This window comes from Wolffia australiana, chromosome 13 (assembly GCF_029677425.1).
Source record: "Wolffia australiana isolate 7733 chromosome 13, ASM2967742v1".
Taxonomy (NCBI): domain Eukaryota; kingdom Viridiplantae; phylum Streptophyta; class Magnoliopsida; order Alismatales; family Araceae; genus Wolffia; species Wolffia australiana.
Window position 1 is genome coordinate 14,406,875 of NC_135847.1, and position 18,438 is coordinate 14,425,312.

Sequence of the window (18,438 nt, forward strand, 5' to 3'; positions counted from 1 at the left end):
ATGAGAGGAAAAATTGAAGGGAAATAGAGGTAGAGAGTCCTAAATAACTTTCCTTCATGCAGTCTGTCATTACTGGTCAGACCCTGCTGACGTACGCTCACACTACCACTGTTGTCACTCTCAATTTTTCTACTCTCAAGTTCTGAACTTGACCCTCAGTTTAGTTGACGTTAGAAGTATAAATGTTTATTAAGAGCGTTAAACATTATGCCTAGTATCCATTTCTGATATCATTTATCCAAACATGGAAACGAGTTAAATTAAAAATTATGAATGGATGACGGTTCTGATAACATATACCTAACAAACATTCACCGCTATCTGAATCCAATAAATGACATTAGATATCAGATATTGACCATCGATTCCCCCATACCAATAAAATTTTGAACAAAATCCATATAGACACCAACATCCAAAATTTGTTTCAAATCCAATATCTAAATGGTAGTACCCTACTGCTAATTTATTTTTGGATTACTTTCTCCTACTATCACTATTTATATCTTTTAAATTATGGAACATCTTTATTTTTTCTGTAATTCTATTGTTATCTCTTTCCCACTTTCTCCCACAATATCTTTAGCTGTCCATTATGCTTTTATTTCTACATGTGAGAAGCAAGGATCCTTGGTGGCCTCAGAAATTGAGAATAGCGACGACTCAATCAAATGGATGAGCATAACTTCACACATATGTAATTATTTAATTTTATGGATTGGGATTATATTTTATTGAGAGAATAAGATATTCGTCGTTCGGTTAATCATACTATTTGTGAAAATTATTTTTTTGGAAGATAATTATGCAACCAATGTTTAGATGAAAAGGGGACAAGTATATACATGAGTAGTTTATGTATAAATTGTGTGTAATTATACATTGGTAAACATGAATGTGTATGTATGAAGAGATATAAAATATGCATCATAATATACAAGTGTACAAATAATGGTACATAACTGGACATATCCTAATAACAAATAATGGTACACAAAAAGGTATGAAGTTAGGTATCTCCTTGGAAGTAATAATAGATAAATGATTATGAATAATATAGTTTCTGATAAATGTATAAATGTAACTATGCACATGGAAAGAATCAGAAGTATGTGGAGGTAAACAAAGACGTGATGGATATTATGTGGTCAAGCCACTCACACTATCAGGTTTATTTAAGTTCATCGAATACAATATTTACGTTCATTATTATTTCGTATGATGTTTATAATAAAGTCCATGAATACATGCTGTCTTAGTGAATTATGATGAGATCATAATACAATGATTACTAGTCTTTAAATATGTATTCTAAATATTTGTATTTGATGGATAGTCTAGACGGACATCAAATTATCTGGATAGAATAACACTAGCTAATCCTACTTATACGATAAGTATAGCTGATTCTATAGCTATTAGTGCGGCGACACTAAGGACAGATAGTGGGTGCTCTTTGGAGAAAGAGTTCACTGAATTGATCTGTACAAATCCCTGAATGGTATTATACTTAAACGTCAATCAGGTTAAATCAAGTCACGGTTGTATAAGTGATCCATTGACCTGAGACACCAAGGACATCTCGTGAGTGGACAACTACGTTTTGACTATGACTTACGAGCCTCTAATCATGAGATTCAAATAAGTTATAGATCGGATGTAGTAAGAAGCTTACGGAGATGATTGACTAGTCAAGGGGGGATCATCTGCCCTCGGTATAATAGGAGATTGACTCAAGGAAGACGATACAGAAAAATCCCTGCCCAGGATAGTGAGGATATTGGAGAAGGCATCCTCTAATGATCCCCGTTGCGCATCACTACTTATCGAATTACGGATTAGGGTTTGACGATAAACCATACCCTAAGTCGTTTGAGAGCATCGCACGGATGATGGATTATACATGTATGGTAATCGATGACGGTAAAGGTTCCATGAGAGAGTTCGAGACTACTCGGTATCTTCTAGAGCACGAGGTGTAGCTTAGCACCCAATGGGCTGGAAGCTTAACCTATCGATTGTGTTAAATCGATCCTTATTTAATTAAGATATATGTTGATATAGTTAATTAATAAGATTGGTCAATAAATGTTATTAGGCCATTAAAGTTATTAACTAGAACGATACATAGGCCTAGAGGGTCACACGCACAAGGTCATAAGGGCATTGGTGGATATACTTTACTTTGTAGGGTTTTTGAGAAAAATCTTAAGTAAACTATAAAGAGGGAAAGGGGTCTCATTTTTAAGCACCCATGCAAGTCTGATTTGAGAGACCCCTCCCTTGCTTCATTCTATGCGTCAACCAAGGAGAGAATCTCCAAGAAGAGTTGAAGAGGAAGAGGTCGAGATCCAAGCGCCGAGTGATCGTGTGGATAATTCTAGAGGTCAGACGCGTGAACGGCTTCAGAACGATCTCGGAGCGGCAAAGTCAAGGGTGGAATGAGTTCCCAAAAAGGTACTTTCAATATTTTGTTTTGAATATCGATTGTGGATCGATCGACACACTTCCGCATCCATGGAACGTTTTTTCCATGGCCGAACCAAGGCACTGAACACAACAAGACGACAGTAGAGAAAAGGAGGAGCCCACTGCCCTAAATAAATTCCTAAATTAATATGCGCATGTACCTAAATAAAGACATATAGGTAACTGACAGGTACTTCTAAATAATTATACATAAATAATTAAAATTTGGTATGGATAAATAACTATTGATAATAAACAAATAAATAATGTCACAGAAATGTATGCATGAAACTATAGACATAAAATAATATTAGCATAAAGTAATATAGTATAGAGTAATGAGAAATACCTAAATATGCATAACTATAAAAATATTGTTCTGGAGTTCGATGAATAGAAAGATATACATATTTGTATGGATAACTAATGATACATAAAGATACACATACTGGTCAGGAGTCAGATAAATAGATATAAATAGTAAGGAAAATAATTATATGTACATAAATATTCACAGTTAAATAGAGTATACGCGTATTGGTCTGGAAGAAGTTTGACTAGAAATAGCTTTAAATAATTTTTTGTATTTATGTATGATAAACGACTAGTTTAGACTGGCTTTCATGAAATAAATATATAAGTTGGTATGACAAAAGACTAGTTTTGAGTGCCGTTGATGGAATTAGTTTATTCTGTCTGTCTCTCTAGGCTGATTCTTGGCGGTGGAAAGATCGAAAGGGAAGCAAGAATTGGGGGGAGAAGGGAAGAATGGAAGAACCGCCGACGAATGACTGTTGCTCGGTTTGCCACGATCGTTTTACGCAGCCTTGTCAGTCCAATTGCGGCCACTGGTTCTGCGGTGAAGTTTTTTCTTTCTTTCTTTCGTCTTGTCCTAGATTTTTTAATTGGGAACCCGGAATTCGCCGCGCTGTCCATAGTGTTGGGCGTCGAAGTAACACTGGGCGGATTGATCTTTCTTCATTCTGTTCTTTTTTCTCTGTTTTTTCTTCCCATGGAGGAGAGATTTTATTGGGTTAATTATTTCTGCCGGTGGATTTTTGGGAATTATTCCCTGGGTTACAGTGTTAACCCCTGCCCAGAATGGAAGTTCAATTAGTTTAAGAGCTCGAGATATCTGAATTAGAACGCATCGGTGTTTGTCTTTTGGGATCAGCTTACCCAGCGTAGCGAGAACAGCTTGTTTCTTTCACCAGTGGGATTCCTGAAACTAGAATCTCGTTGCCATTAATTGATCATATTAATTATCGTGTAGTTTAATTGTAAAAATGGTTATCCTCGATTATTCTCAGAATGAAGATTCAATACCCAAAGCAATCGACAAAGACCAAGCATAGAATGAAGGTTTTTGTCGATTCGTGGTGTATCCTTTCTAAAACCACATAACATAAGAATGAATAACTTTATTACCCATGAACAGAAGCTCTTGAGTTCATTTTTATCGAGTATCTTTCTCTTATTTTTCGTTTTCTTTATTTAATCGAGTCCGAGCTTGGATTTAACCGTGGCTGTGAAACTAGTCAGAACTATGATCTGACTCGGTAGGAATCACATCTCTTAGTTATATATATCTTGTTTTTATTATTGTTCTCTACTATTGAGATGAAAAAAAAAGCGGAGTCAATATTCAAACTCCAGTTCTTGATGCGTAGCAAAACGCTTACTTGCTGCGATCCATGCAATAGAAATGTGATGCCTTCAAAAGTTGTCGGAAGGATAATATGTTGACGGGAACATTTTATAGTTTTAATCATTGTTGACAGAGTAAAGATTCATTGAGCGCTGACATATGAATGCTACTGGTGCTCATCATGAAATTCATGTCACCAATGATAACATTTCTAATTATGAAAATCGTGTGCCTATCTTCTTCTGGCGTCCGGTTGATCGGGAAAAGATGATAAGCTATGTGGTTGACAAGAGCCCATAAGTTCTACTGGGGGAGAGGACGGGAAGGGAGGGAGAGGCTGTCGGAATGATCTTCAACAGAGGGAGGGGATTTTGTTAGAGTCCTGATGAGATAACCGATTCTTGAAATCGTAGGGTTATATATACCCCCTTGTAAGGTCATTGGAGGGACTTTTGATGAAAAATCAACTTGTGGTTTCTTGGCACGAGTAGCTGTATCCGGCTTTTGTGAGGGTAAGAACTTCCGATACGGAGGTTCTTGAGCGTTTGTTTACCTATCGTTCTCTCTTCTTCTCTTGTACCTCTTCCATGTCTCCTATTCTCCTCTCTACCCCTCGACCAATTTCTTGATTTTGTTAGATCTCCATGGGGATCGTAACAGATTTCAGGATGGATATCGTCGTGAGAAGAGGAGAGGCCCTGGCAGAACGGATGTCACTCAGGGAAGGGTCACCAGCGTGATGGACATTGCATAAAGGAGATGGAGGAATCAACTCTGATTCAACTTCTAGTCTGCCATTCCCAAGGGAGAGCTACAACTATCTGAAGGGAAAAACACCCTAAAACCTTAAAGACAAAAATGCACCTGGAGGGAAAATTTACAAACTGACCATAGATATCTGCAGGGAAAAATAGCGAAGGCATGACATAGGAAATACGTTTTTTATGTTGTTCCATTTTCTGCTGAGAAATTATGACACTCCTTGAATTTTTTTATTTAGACATGCATATCGATTGAAAAATGCTGATAAACTCTACTCCAGCGAATTGGACACAGTGCCACGAACAACTTTGAATGTATTTTCAAAGAACGATTACCGAATTGTGAAAATAATTTTCATTTATTTTGATCATTGTGTCTCTCTCCCTCTCTTCAAGTGATTAAATTAAGATCATAAGTGCATTTTTAGCGTATGTTATCATGATGATGTGTTGATAAAGACATTGATGTACAGTGCCTGAATACCTTCTAGGGAGGATCTCCCATACCAACTCATTAAGGCTTCTGCGGACTGCACCATGGCATCGGATGGCTCGATAAGGCTTGCCAGCGGGATGTGAGCTCAAGTAGTTTTGCATGTGTTCGAGAAAATCTCGTAGACTGGGCAACTGCCGTATGGCAGCAGCAGCTGTGGTTGGTGAAGGGGAAGGTGTGGTTATGGGGAAGTGGTGGTGGTGGCAGTGGAATCAGGAAAAGGTGGAGGTGTGGCGATTTTAGTGACATGGTAGAAGAGGATTGACTAGGCTCTGATACCAATGGTAGAGACTTTGATGTGTGTGTGTGTGTGTATATCAAAGGTGTGATTCTTGACAGAAATAAAGTGATCTGTAGATGATATATTGAGAAAATGGGGCTGGAATAGAGATAATGGTAGTCTTCACCTTGCTGGATGCAGCAAGGTGTCTCCTGGGCTTTATACATCTTGGGAAAACCAGAAAAGAACCACAAATACTTCTTTTCCAAAATTCATCCTTACAGGGTGCTTATAGCCATAATAGAAAGAGAAGGAGATGAATAGGGTTCATGGGCCTTTAGGCTGGACCCAGACCAACAGTCACCAGGGATCAATCAGGTGGGCCCAGGCAACCTCCTTTGCCATCTTTCTGATAAGTCCTCCTAATGATTGTAACATGTTTTTCTCTTCAGATTTTGATTAACAGAATGATGCTGACAAACCTGCATGTTCATTAAGTAGTATTTCGTTTGCAAAATCGCCTGATTCCTTAAACTTGGAATCACCAAATAAAATTGATTCATATGAACTATAGCAATTATTAATCCGCTTTGAAGTAATTCATATGATTCTGGTATAATCCCAAACAAATCAAGAAAGGGATTTCTTGAAATAGAAATACTCGCGAGGAGAAATAGTCGCAGTACCAATACTCAGACAGAAAGAGAATTTCCCAAATCAGTAGCACCTTCTCAACCTCTTCATCCGAGTGCAACCTCCCCCTCCTAGACGTCTCCCTATAGTTCCGGATCGTCCCGGACGTGGACGATGGATGGGATGGGACGAATTTCGTCCCGTCCGACGTCCAGAGTGAGTTCAGGGACGCAGGACGGGACGGTTTTATGTCCAAGGATAAAAAAACCGTCCCGTCCAATCATACCGGGACGGTTTTTCGTCCCGTCCAGTCCTCCTGGGACGAATTTTCATCCTGGTATGATTAGATGGACCTCCTGGGACAAATTTTCGTCCTGGACGAAAAAAACCCATTTTATATTTTCAATATATTAATAAATATATGTATATATATATTTCTAAGTTTTTAAAGGGAAATATGGAGGAGAGAGAATGCAAATGGACATATGTACAATTAATTCTGAGCGGCGTCAGTTTGCATGCGCGAAAAAATACAGGGACCTTGATGCAAATTGTCGTAGCGAGGCCACGTAGCGAGATCTCAACCATCAGAGGTGAATCCGACGATTTTTCGTCCACATCCGTCCGTCCATCGCCCCGGACCTCCGGACGGATGGTTTTTTCGTCCCACGGGACGAAAACCGTCCCATCCGATGATCTCCAGGGTGAATTTTCGTCCCGAAATTCGTCCGTATCCTCGGGCAGGATGATTTTTTCGTCCCGGGACGAAAAAATCATCCGGTCCGCGTCCCTGAACTATATGTCTCCCTCACAAGACCAGCCAAATGTCCCATCTCCCTTCACCCCTTCAGTGGCTTCTTTATATAGAATCAAGAAGTCCATCCTCCCACCATCAGTGCTGTACCAGACGTGGACTCGTTTGACTCCCCACGCATGGTCCCATGTGCATATTCTCCATGTTCTTTTCTATCAGGCCTCCGGCTTTTGTCTTTATTTTATAAGTGACCCAAGGTATCATTACAGATTCCTAAACTATGGAATCATCAGATTTTAAGTGCCATAACCACACCCAGCTCATCGCAGGTGAATGCATTCTCCGAGTTTGGCAGCACGGATTCGCTCTCCAGCCTTGCAAATGCCCCATCTGCAGGCGCTCTATCACGCTCTTAATCCCTTCTCAGACTTTACGCTACCAATCCCACGAACCTGGAGCTGCTCAGATCCTGGATCAAGTCCAACGATATAATCGTCTCTTTGGCAATGCTCCCTCCGGCTTCATCCAGGTATTCAGGGGTATTTCCATCATTTTTCCCTAAGAGTAATCCTTTCTAAAACAAACGTAACCCTTCCGTAAGGAAGGCAGACAAGAAGTCATTGAAGTGGATGCCTTTCTGAGATAGGGATGGGAAGTTTGTTTTTTGCTGACAACAAACAGTCACAGGGGATAGTTCGTTGTTCATGTTCTTGTACAAAATACATTTATGCCTTCATGTTCTTGTACAAAATACATTTCTGTCTTCATGTTCTCTCGTTCACCAATGATTCGTCGTTTGTGTTCATGTCCAAAATACATGTTTGTGTCCGTTTGTGTTCATGAACAAATACGGACACGAATTTCTCATCCTTAATTTGAGATCCATATCAATTTCTCTAGAATAGGATCATTTGATGAAGTCCTCCATAGAAAAAACTTATTTCTTGATTCGGGGCTGCATCCTAACTGCAGAGGATCCAAGATGTTCCATTCTTCCTTCAGAGACTGGCAAGAGAACTGATGGAACCCAGCCGATCTATTCCAGCCATGATCAGGATGCGGATCATCGTCGAGGCACGTCTTTCTTTACATAAGTCAGATTTCATGTTCTATCTTTTTGGATATAATCATTTTGTATAAATCATTTAAAGGTGCAGCTTGTGTTGAGCATGCTCTATATACTGAGCCCGATCGACATCATCCCAGAAGGTACTTCACTAAGAATCAGACCCTTTGGCTCTGACCAGGCCAACGCTTTAATTCTCAAGACTTTCTGGTGTGTTAAATGTGCAGGAGTTCTAGGGATCATTGGTATTGTAGACGATATGTTCATCCTGTTCATTGCCTTTCTCCATCTGTCTGCTTTGTACAGGTCAGTGCTCATCTCCCGCCATAGCGGCAACTGATAGCCCATCTTGTAAGTTACTCTTCCCCATGCATATGCTGCTGTGGATAATGACACCATGAATATATGCTAGCTTACAGTTTACCTCTCTTGTTTTGAATATATTTTTGTGTAATCATAAATATTTATATTTGGAATCACCATGTTATCCACATGAACATATGTTTTCAATTGAGTAATCATTAAGTTTATTGAACTAGTTAGATATACATGAATATGCACGTAGGGTTATTCATGACTTCATGATAATGGCTGTCAAAAGCATGAAATAACTTAGATTGGTAAAATTGTTGTGGAAGAGTTTCTATTTTTAATCCATTCATTCATCTTTTAGAGGAAAATAATCCCTCTCCAAAAGGCACATAATTGATGAACACTTATACTTTTCTCTTTTATCTATTTTGGAAATGCATGCTTCTCTTGGAAAGCTCCAATATACAGATTAAAGGAATTAGCTCAACTCAATATTTCTTGATTGAAACAAAATAATACTTAAATTTGATTATTTTTATAATTCAATTAAATTAAATGAAATATAAAAATTACCTAATCGTGTGCGTAAGTAATCAGTAAACGTGCGTTGTAAGTAAAAGTCAACAGACGCAAAATAATTCTGGAATTCAAAAAAACCAATATCAATGCATGGGGTAATTCACAGTCCATCATCATCAATTCATTTTTTCAAAAAACAAATCATCATCAATTCATGTGAGAGCGAAAGAGTTAGTGGGGAAGGAGGATAAATGAAAAAAAATTAAGGTAATCTTATCTTTTTATATCATCAATTCATGGGGTGAATGATTTAGGGGATTCAAGGTGGTGGATTGTGAGATAGAGGAGAGATTGTGATATAACTAATTGATTTTTCCTAAATCTTATCTTTTTATAGGTCAATTCATGAAGCCCTAGTGTCACCTAGACTAGATCCCAGTTGATTTTTTTCCAAATCTAGTTTTAATGCATAATATATCAGACTAATGTAACATGGTGATATTTTGATGATCCATTAACCAAAGATTCAACTAATTGAATAGTTTATTTACACTAAAAATATCACTGTTGAAGTAATTGAACCCTATGATACAACCTAACCCTATGATACGACATGTTATCCATCTCGGAGCTGAGGACAAATCCTAAGTGGGTTAAGAGGGTGAGAGCCAGAGATAAGAGTTAGAGAGATAAAATGGAAGGTAGATACTAAAATATATATCACATATTCAGTCCCATTCGAAAGGTCCATAGAGATTCAAAGGAGCAATGATATTCCATAAATATGAAATGAAAATGAAATGAAAATAAAAATGAAATGTGCAAAGCTAAAAATGAAATGAAAATAAACCTGCTATAAAAATTGCTTCGAGGAATAGGTAATGCCCCCCCCCCAACCAAAAAAAAAAATAGACTGGAATATATCCACGAAAATTTCTATTTTCTAGGTATGTCGTACAAGTTTCAGTATTTTTTCCGGGGTCTAATTAATCCATTTCGTCGTTAACACCATCCGGTGCACACTTAATACCTGTTTTAAGCTCCGGCATCAAAACGTCCAAGGGAGATATTACCTGGCGCCTCTTGATATGTCTCAACGATCTCTTCTTGTTGTACTTATCAACCTGAATCAAAGATGATATGAGGACAGCGAATTATGAAATTATAAATTTTAATACCATCGTAAGATTCAAAAGATGATAGCTAAATTTTAAAATTCGATAATGAAATTGTCAACTAATGATAAGGATTTCAGGTTCAGTCGGAAGTTTAAGAAATTTTGCTGCTATTTAAGGTTTAGAGGTTGCTCCGGCCCGTAAACTTCCAGTTCATCGCTAATCAAGAAAAGGGATGTGTGGGCTAAATAAATTTGTGAACCGCATTAAACCAATAATTTGTTTCAAAAATATAGAGAATAGAGAAAAACATGGGAAGAAGAATGAAATAAGACTGCATAATTGGATAGTCCTCTTGGTGAAGCAATTGAAACTAGAAACCGGGTTAAAAAATACAAACAAACAAAAGATAAACGAAAATAAAATGGGCTCACAGAATCCCTGATATTTTGAGTGATTTCAGTGGCTTTTGTTGAAGCAATGCGCAAGCACCGCATTATCTCGCGGGGCTCCATTCCCTCACCGCCTGCTTTCTGAATGGCGCAGACATCGCCATTGGAGTTCACAGTGGTCGTCATCCTTCCCGCCAACACAGCCTCCTCATGATATGTTGGGTCAACTATCTGCATTTGATCCCACATAACATTAATATCATCATCATCATAACTCTATAGACAGATGGGAAGAGGGAGTGCGTTTTTACCAAACTTTTTTCTTCACTGAAGATTCCAAATGTCACCGCCACAGGAAGGTGGTGGATGATGAGACCGAGAGGTTCTCTGACCTTCACGGAATAATACAATTATCAGAGATGGCCAGAATTCTATTGTAATGTAAAAAAAATTTAAGCATATGTAACACAAACTTTGTATATAGATGACTATAAACTATATAGAATTAGTTAATTTAATTATATCGCGCATAGAATATAATAACTATTTGAACGAACTAGACTTTTATTTATCTAATTCTATCGTGTATAGAATATAATAACTAACTTTGTATATAGATGACTACAAACTATATAGAATTAGTTAATTTAATTATATCATGTGTAGAATATAATAACTGTCAAGAGAGGAAGAGGGAAGGTGATGACATAACCTCAATGGAGTACATATGTGGGTATATATATACCCTAGGAGAGAGAGAATGATAAGAGGGCTAATGGGCTTATAGAATAGGGCCCATTAGCCCATAAGGCGTAGTATCGCACTAACACCCCCCCGCAAGCGAAGTGTGGATGTCATCCATGCCGAGCTTGGACACTGCACGTTGCAGGAGAGGGCGAGATAGTCCTTTGGTGAGGACATCAGCAGCTTGATCAGCGGATGGAACAAACTCCAAGTCAAAGATGCCCTCGTCCACGCGCTCCTTGAAGAAGTAGCGGTGGAGTTCCATATGCTTGATCCGTCCCTGTTGGCCAGGGTTCTTTGCCAAAGCGATTGCCGACTTGTTGTCGCAGTAGAAGTAGATCGGGCCTGAATACTCCACACGAAGGTCATGGAGGATCCCGTATATCCACTGGCCTTCAGAGGCCCCATCGGCAAGTGCCCGGTATGCGGCTTCAGCACTGGAGCGGGACACTTTGTCCTGCTTGCTGCTCTTCCAACTGACAAGACTGCCGAAGACAAAAGTGCAGTACCCCGTGGTGGAACGACAGTCCACAACTGAGCCGGCAAAGTCCGCATCCGTGTACACCTTCACGGTCCGCTCCATACTCCGAGGAAAGAACAAGCCCTTCCCGGGGCAGCCCTTTAGGTACGCAAGTACCCGGTTGGCCGCCTGACGATGGATCTCCCGCGGAGAGTGCATGAACTGACTGAGGAGGTTGACGGCGAAACTGATGTCGGGGCGGGTGTAGGTCAAGTACAGGAGTTTCCCCACCACCTGCTGGTACTGATATGCGTTCACCGGTGCTGAGTCCTCCCCCTTACCCAACTTGACGTTAGGGTCGATGGGAGTAGTAACCGGTGCACACTCAGTCATTCCGGTCAAGGCCAGTAGGTCAACGGCATACTTCTGCTGTGACACAAAGATCCCCCGGGGGGAGTAGGCCACCTCAAGGCCGAGGAAGTAGCGAAGAGGCCCGAGGGCCTTGATTTCGAACTCCTTGGCCAACGCAGAGCTGAGGCGGCCGGCCTCTACAGAATCGGACCCCGTAATGAGGATGTCGTCGACGTACACGGCCAAGATGGAGACACCCGCGGAATTGTGACGGAAGAATAGGGAGGCATCCCCATTGCTCTGAGTGTAGCCCTCGGTCTTCATGACCGAAGAGAACCGACCGAACCACATCCGCGGTGACTGTTTCAGTCCATAGAGAGACTTCCGCAGCTGGCAAACGGTGCCCGGGGGGCCAAGGGTATACCCGGGAGGTGGCTGCATGTACACCTCCTCCGTCAAATCACTGTGGAGAAAAGCATTCTTCACATCGAACTGTCGTATCGGCCAGTCGGAATGAGCCGCAAGCGCCAAGAGGAGACGGACAGTTTCCATCTTCGCCACAGGAGAGAAGGTCTCGAAGTAGTCCACGCCATACGACTGAGTAAACCCCCGAGCCACAAGTCGAGACTTGAGGCGCTCGAGAGTACCATCAGCATGATGCTTCTTGGCATGAATCCACTTGCAATCCACCGCCCTCTTGCCAGGAGGAAGTGGGACGACTTCCCAAGTGTGGTTCTTGAGCAAGGACTGCATCTCCTCATCCATCGCCGCTTTCCAATGAGGAGAAGCAAGAGCATCGGATAGGCGAGGAGGAAGTGGATGCGACTCGATGTGAGAAAGAAAGGACCGGTAGGAAGGGCTTAGCCGGTCAAAAGAGAGATAGTGAGATAAGGGGTAGAGAGGTGTATGAGTGCACTGACGAACCCCTTTTCGAAGGGTGATGGGCCATCCCAACTGAGCATCATTATCAGTAGGCGAGGGAGACGCATCGTCCGACAGAGGAGCGGAAGCAAAGGGGGGAGAAGAGGCTAGCTCCCCGGGGTTAGAGAGAGGCTCCCCGGGGGAAGGAGGTGCACTAGGAGAAGGATACGGTGCACCGAGAGTAGGAGGTAGCTTCCTGGGGTGAGAGAAGGACTCCCCGGGGGAAGGGGGTGCACTAGGAGGAGGATACGGTGCACCGGGAGATGAGGCGGTAGGGGGCAAGGGAGAAATGGACGTGGCGGGAGACAGCGACGGTGGAGGAATGGGTCCCACAAATGGAAAGGGCTCCAAGGAAGGAGTCGAAGAAGCCTCATCCAGCTGAAGGCGTGACGAGGTAGAGTCACCGAAATAAGACTCATGCTCGGCAAAGGTGACGTTTGCCGAGATGAAAAACCGCCGAGATGGAGGGTGGTAACAACGGTAACCTCCTTTCTGGAGAGAAGCGTACCCGACGAAGACGCACTGAAGAGCTCTAGCGTCGAGCTTCGTGCGAGAGGGAGCCGTGTAGTGGACGTACGCCGTGCACCCGAAGATGCGAGGGAGTAGTCCAGTCCGCAGCGAGAGATGGGGAAAAGCCGTGGTGAGATGATCCAGTGGGCTGACAAACCCGAGGGGCTGGGAGGGGAGACGGTTTACGAGATGGGTGCTCGTTAAGACCGCCTCACCCCAATACGCCCACGGAACAGAATAGTTCAGCAGAAGGGTACGGGCAGTCGACGTGACATACCCGATTCGACGTTCTGCCATACCGTTCTGTTCAGGGGTGGCCACACATGAGGACTCGTGGAGAATCCCATGGTCAGCAAAGTACGTGGCCAGCTCGGTGTTGACGACGTCCCGCGCGTTATCCGAGCGGAACCGCTGAATACCCCGGCCAAACTGAGTACGAACCATGGTGCAGAAGTGACGGACCGTCGGAGCAACCTCAGATTTGGCGGTCAACAAGTAGACCCATGTGTAGCGGGTGGCCTCGTCAACAAAGATCTGAAAGTATCGGTGGCCCTTGAGGCTGGCCTGCGGGGCGGGTCCCCAAACATCACTATGGATGCGAAATAATGGAGTGGATGAGTGCGAGGTGGACGGAGAGAAAGATGAACGACGGTGCTTTGCCAGCTGACAGGCTTCACACACAATAGTCTGAAGGTCCAATCCAGTACACATCGAAGGAAAGAGACGCTGTAAAACTGAAAATGGCGGGTGACCCAACCGTTGGTGAGCCAACTGGAGACGTCCCATACGCTGCACATCCGCCGGTCAGAGTTGGCGGTGAAGTAGGAAGCACCGAGAGCGTCCCCCATCGTCCAACAACAGCAACCCGTTCTCCCGCCTAATCGGTGTAGTCCGACCCACCTTGTCAGACAGAAACATCCCGTCAGGCTGGAGATGAAAGGAACAGGATAGACTGTCAACCAAACGCTGAGGAGACATAAGTATAGCTTGCAGGGCGGGGACATGAAGAACATTGCTGACCACTCTGAGGCCATCTACAAAAACTGCCCCAATTCCAGCAACACGCAACCTCCACCACCGGCTGTAAGAACTGTACGGTCCCCACTATGCCTTTCGTAGGATACAAACCGGTCATTGAACGGGGTCATGTGTTCGGTTGCCCACGAATCAAGAACCCAGCTCGTATCCAATACGAGAGGCGAGTGGAGAGACGCGTGACCACAATACCACTGTTCAGACGGAGAGAGAGAGAACGCACCAAATCCACCAAAGTGTGCCGTGGACTGAGTCGGAGTCTGCATGGTAGCCACTTGGTCACGGAGACGGGCCAAGTCAGCTTGGAGCTGCTCGATAGTCGCCGGGCTGGTAGAGGGGGAAGAGGAGGCGGCTACCATAGCTTTCCCGTCGGCAGCTTCCTTCTTTTTCCGATTGTCGTACTGACTCTTCTTGCACCACTTGCGAAGATGTCCAGGCTTGCTGCAGTAGGAGCAAATCAGCATGGAGGGGGCCACCTCCGCGGTGGGAGTAGGAACAGGCGAGGGAGGTCGGGCGAGGAGGGCAGTCGAGTCACGAGCTGCCTCCGGGGATAGAGTGCCAAGAACATGGAAATGGCTCTCCTCTTCCTGGAGCTCCTTCACCAAGTCATCAATGGACGGAAGGCCTTCCTTGCAATGTAGGGCACGGCGCCGAGTGTCGTCATACTCCTTGTTGAGACCATAAAGAAACCCCAAGAAGCGGAGGCGAAGAGTGTTCTGGAATGACTTGCACGTCGGATCATCCGTCGGCAAGTAGTAGTCCACTTCGTCCCACAGCTTCTTGTGTTCCAGCGCATAGTCCGAGATGGACAGTGCGCCCTGGCGAAGGTTGCTGGCTTTGGCCACTAGCATAAAGAGGCGCCAGTTGTCCCCTTCGCGGCCGCAAAAGGTGTTGGCCTGGTCCCAAAAGCCCTTCACGGTGGAGCAGCGAGGGAACCGGTCACGGAACGAGGGTGCCAGGGAGGTCGTGTAGAGCCAACCAAGGACGAAGTGTTCCTCGGCTTCCCACGCCGCATAGTGCGGATGGGTCGGTGGAAGAGGGGCTTGCGTACAATGCTTGAACAATTGGCGAGCCTTGAGAGTGGTCTTGACAAAGTGACGCCACTGTAGCAAATTCGGGCCCTGGAGACACGTCGAGTCGGGAACCGCCGGCAGGGAATGAGTAACCTTGTGTGACAAGGGTTCTCGTTGAAAATCTGCATCGGTGAAGCCGTCGGCTGTGACGGCCGGTTAACGAGTCTGACCCGTGGAGTAAATTTCCTCCGACATCGGAACCGTGGCAGTAGCTGAGACTGCTGTTGTAACTGGGCTGCAACTCGTGCTGCGGCTGCGGCTGTGGCTAGGGCTGCGGCTGCGGCTGCAGCTGCAAGCTGCGGCTAGGGCTGCAGCTGCGGCTGAGGCTGCAAGCTGCGGCTGCGGCTGCGGCTAGGGCTGCGGCTGCGGCTAGGGCTGCGGCTGCAGCTGAGGCTGCAAGCTGCGGCTGCGGCTGTGGTCTGCGGCTGCGGCTGTGGCTGCGGCTGTGCGCTGCTGCGGCTGTGCGCGGTTGCAGCTGTGCGCGGCTGCGGCTGCGGATGTGCGCGGCTGCAGCTGGCGCGCGACTGCGGCTGCGGCTGTGCGCGGCTGCAGCTGTGCGCGGCTGCAGCTGTGCGCGGCTGCAGCTGTGCGCGGCTGCGGCTGCGCGCGGCGGCGGCTGCGGCTGTGCGCGGCTGCGGCTGCGGTTGTGCGCGGCTGCGGCTGCGGAAGCTACGCGGGCTGGCTACAGCTCGCGCTGTGGCTGATCCGTCGGTCACGCTCCGGGTTCGCTAAACAGCGAGAGGGTGATGTCAAACCCTAAATGGAAGAGCTTTGGATCTCTGATACCATGTCAAGAGAGGAAGAGGGAAGGTGATGACATAACCTCAATGGAGTACATATGTGGGTATATATATACCCTAGGAGAGAGAGAATGATAAGAGGGCTAATGGGCTTATAGAATAGGGCCCATTAGCCCATAAGGCGTAGTATCGCACTAACAATAACTATTTGAACGAACTATAATTTTATTTATTTGATGTTTCGCCTTCGACAACGAATCAAACTGAGATTTCTACACGCTAATTGAATCATTTTAAAATCCAGGTTCAATAAGAGGGAAAATAAAAGCAATTAAGGTAATTGGTAACCTCTGGTGGGTGTATAGTGACTTCTTGACCGTCGTCTCCTCCAACGGTACACTCAGGCCTCCTGAAAGTTAACAGCGCAGCTAATGCAGCAACATTTGCCGCATCGACAAGGTTCCTGAAACATTAACATTTGGAGAGAACAAGTCAATAACACTTGTCGCAGCTGATCTTGTGATTCAACCTACCCTCCATTGTCAATGATGTGAAGGTCAACACGGACAGCCCACACAAATCTTCCCGCAACGACACACAGAGATTCCATATCCACAGCCCTAGTTTCCCTGTAAGAAAAGTAGTCTGACGTTATACACTTGTCATTTCTTTTAGCCCTGGAAATCAGCTGGATCCTGATTGATCGACCAGATCCATCGGCTGATGATTCACAGACTGGCCCTCTCGATCGGATTGGCCAACGACTTGGAATGATCGAGGACAGTGGTTCGATTGAATAATTAGATCCAATCTAATTTCTGACCCTTAATTAGCCCATGCTCAATTAGTTTGCATGTAATGTAAAAAATATCACTTCCTCTATGTTTATTCTTTCAAACGACAAGGAAGATGATGAATTAGGGTTCTTCGGCTAGGATGACAATGACGATGGCAATTTCTTCCAATATATTATGGTTGTAGATGAGAACGATGACAATGAAATTCATCATTGTCCATCGTAGATTATGAACTCGTCATTGTCAGTGAAACCCAATTGAACAGACTGAACGTATGAGAAAGTATGATGATCACCTCAGACCACGATCTACAACACGTCCGAGTTCAATGGCAAGTTCTCCGGGACGGCCGACTTCGAAAGAAGGATCAGCCATGGGTGAGAACTCTGTAAATATGGACAGGGTCCCTTCATTGGGACGGTCTTTATAGGGTTGGACCAGCTGCGAGGTCACATAGGCCATAACATGGGTTTGACCGAGCTGAACCTCTGATTGACCATCCTCCCTGTTAATTACATCAGAAGAGTAAAACATCTCCAGCAAATTACAAGAAAATCCAACCATGAATACAGGAAGGATTCAAAAACAACACGATAGATTTAATTAAGTGAATGGAAATCTTACTTTATGAATTTATGGCAATTTCATTTTCACTTTTGGTCTGAACCCAGTAGAATATACATAAACCAATTTCCACATTTTTCTTTGTATTTTTCATCTATTTATAAACAACAATCACAAGGCATTACATTCTAAGATCTCAATCAAATTAAAAGAAAATCCTAGCATGGATACAGGACACTACATTTGTTTCTACATTAAAATTTGAATTTCACCAAGAAAATTAACCTGACTGCTCCATCATCATCAGAGAATGTGTATGATAGATAATGCGGTGTAATCATTGTTTATAGATGCTTCGCGGAAGTAGGAATTACCGAATACCTTCCACAGGAGGATTTAAATTCGTCTAAGGAAGAAACGCAGACAACCGGAGAGCACAACGCAAGCTTCCTTGGACCAGAGAATTCGACTCCACGGCCAACGCAACGAAATTATCCCAAAAACGACAATATTGTTTAATCGGAATTACTTTCGATTAAACAAGCGAGAAAAACGACAATAATGTAATAACGACGTCATCATGAATCGAAGCATACTAAAAAACGAAGATCATTAAAAATTTTCGATAGATGCTAAAATGGTACTGATTACGGAAAAGGTACCACGCACTTCCCAAATTTAATCGTCAAGCGGCGATATTCGAAAGGGCCGCGACCGTCGATCCGGATTCCAGACTGCAGCGCTTGAACTATGAACTTCCTCTCGTTAACGGAAATCCGCCAACTGTTCGCCAATCTCTGCTCCATTCTTCTTCTCCGCCGCACCTCCAGAGAAGTCTCACTACTGAGCGTACGTTCTGGG

The 18,438-nt window shown here is 43.9% G+C and overlaps 2 protein-coding genes across 4 annotated transcripts; one reads left to right on the top strand and one right to left on the bottom strand.

The window, feature by feature from the left end:
- The first annotated feature begins 3,115 nt into the window (after window positions 1-3,115).
- LOC144711291 (uncharacterized) lies at window positions 3,116-8,467 on the top strand. 3 transcript variants are annotated; one of them, XM_078585234.1, is made up of 5 exons: window positions 3,116-3,328; window positions 7,298-7,507; window positions 7,951-8,052; window positions 8,130-8,187; window positions 8,272-8,467. In XM_078585234.1, the coding sequence occupies exons 1-5, from the start codon at window positions 3,146-3,148 to the stop codon at window positions 8,382-8,384; spliced, it is 666 nt and encodes a 221-aa protein (XP_078441360.1). In that variant the 5' UTR covers window positions 3,116-3,145; the 3' UTR covers window positions 8,385-8,467. The 3 variants fall into 3 exon arrangements, with proteins under 3 accessions (XP_078441360.1, XP_078441361.1, XP_078441362.1); XM_078585235.1 differs by having other exon boundaries at window positions 3,119-3,328; window positions 8,136-8,187; XM_078585236.1 differs by having other exon boundaries at window positions 3,125-3,328; window positions 7,308-7,507.
- Window positions 8,468-9,709: 1,242 nt separating this feature from the next.
- Window positions 9,710-18,419, bottom strand: LOC144711394 (exosome complex component RRP45A-like). The gene is made up of 7 exons (XM_078585380.1): window positions 18,247-18,419; window positions 17,309-17,518; window positions 16,750-16,845; window positions 16,565-16,679; window positions 10,694-10,774; window positions 10,425-10,613; window positions 9,710-9,999 (listed from the first exon to the last, which is right to left on the bottom strand). Exons 1-7 carry the CDS (start codon window positions 18,381-18,383, stop codon window positions 9,862-9,864), a joined length of 966 nt encoding a protein of 321 aa, XP_078441506.1. The 5' UTR covers window positions 18,384-18,419; the 3' UTR covers window positions 9,710-9,861.
- Window positions 18,420-18,438: the final 19 nt, after the last annotated feature.

Bases quoted from the DNA above. Each gene is read 5' to 3' on its own strand.
- LOC144711291 (XM_078585234.1), top strand. From the start codon at position 3,146: ATGGAATTAGTTTATTCTGTCTGTCTCTCTAGGCTGATTCTTGGCGGT. The intron at 7,508-7,950 runs GTATTCAGGGGT...TCCTAACTGCAG, and splicing joins CTCCCTCCGGCTTCATCCAG to AGGATCCAAGATGTTCCATT. The intron at 8,053-8,129 runs GCACGTCTTTCT...AATCATTTAAAG, and splicing joins GGATGCGGATCATCGTCGAG to GTGCAGCTTGTGTTGAGCAT.
- LOC144711394 (XM_078585380.1), bottom strand. From the start codon at position 18,383: ATGGAGCAGAGATTGGCGAACAGTTGGCGGATTTCCGTTAACGAGAGG. The intron at 10,775-16,564 runs GTTACCAATTAC...TATTCCGTGAAG, and splicing joins TCACTATACACCCACCAGAG to GTCAGAGAACCTCTCGGTCT. The intron at 10,614-10,693 runs GTAAAAACGCAC...GATCAAATGCAG, and splicing joins TCAGTGAAGAAAAAAGTTTG to ATAGTTGACCCAACATATCA.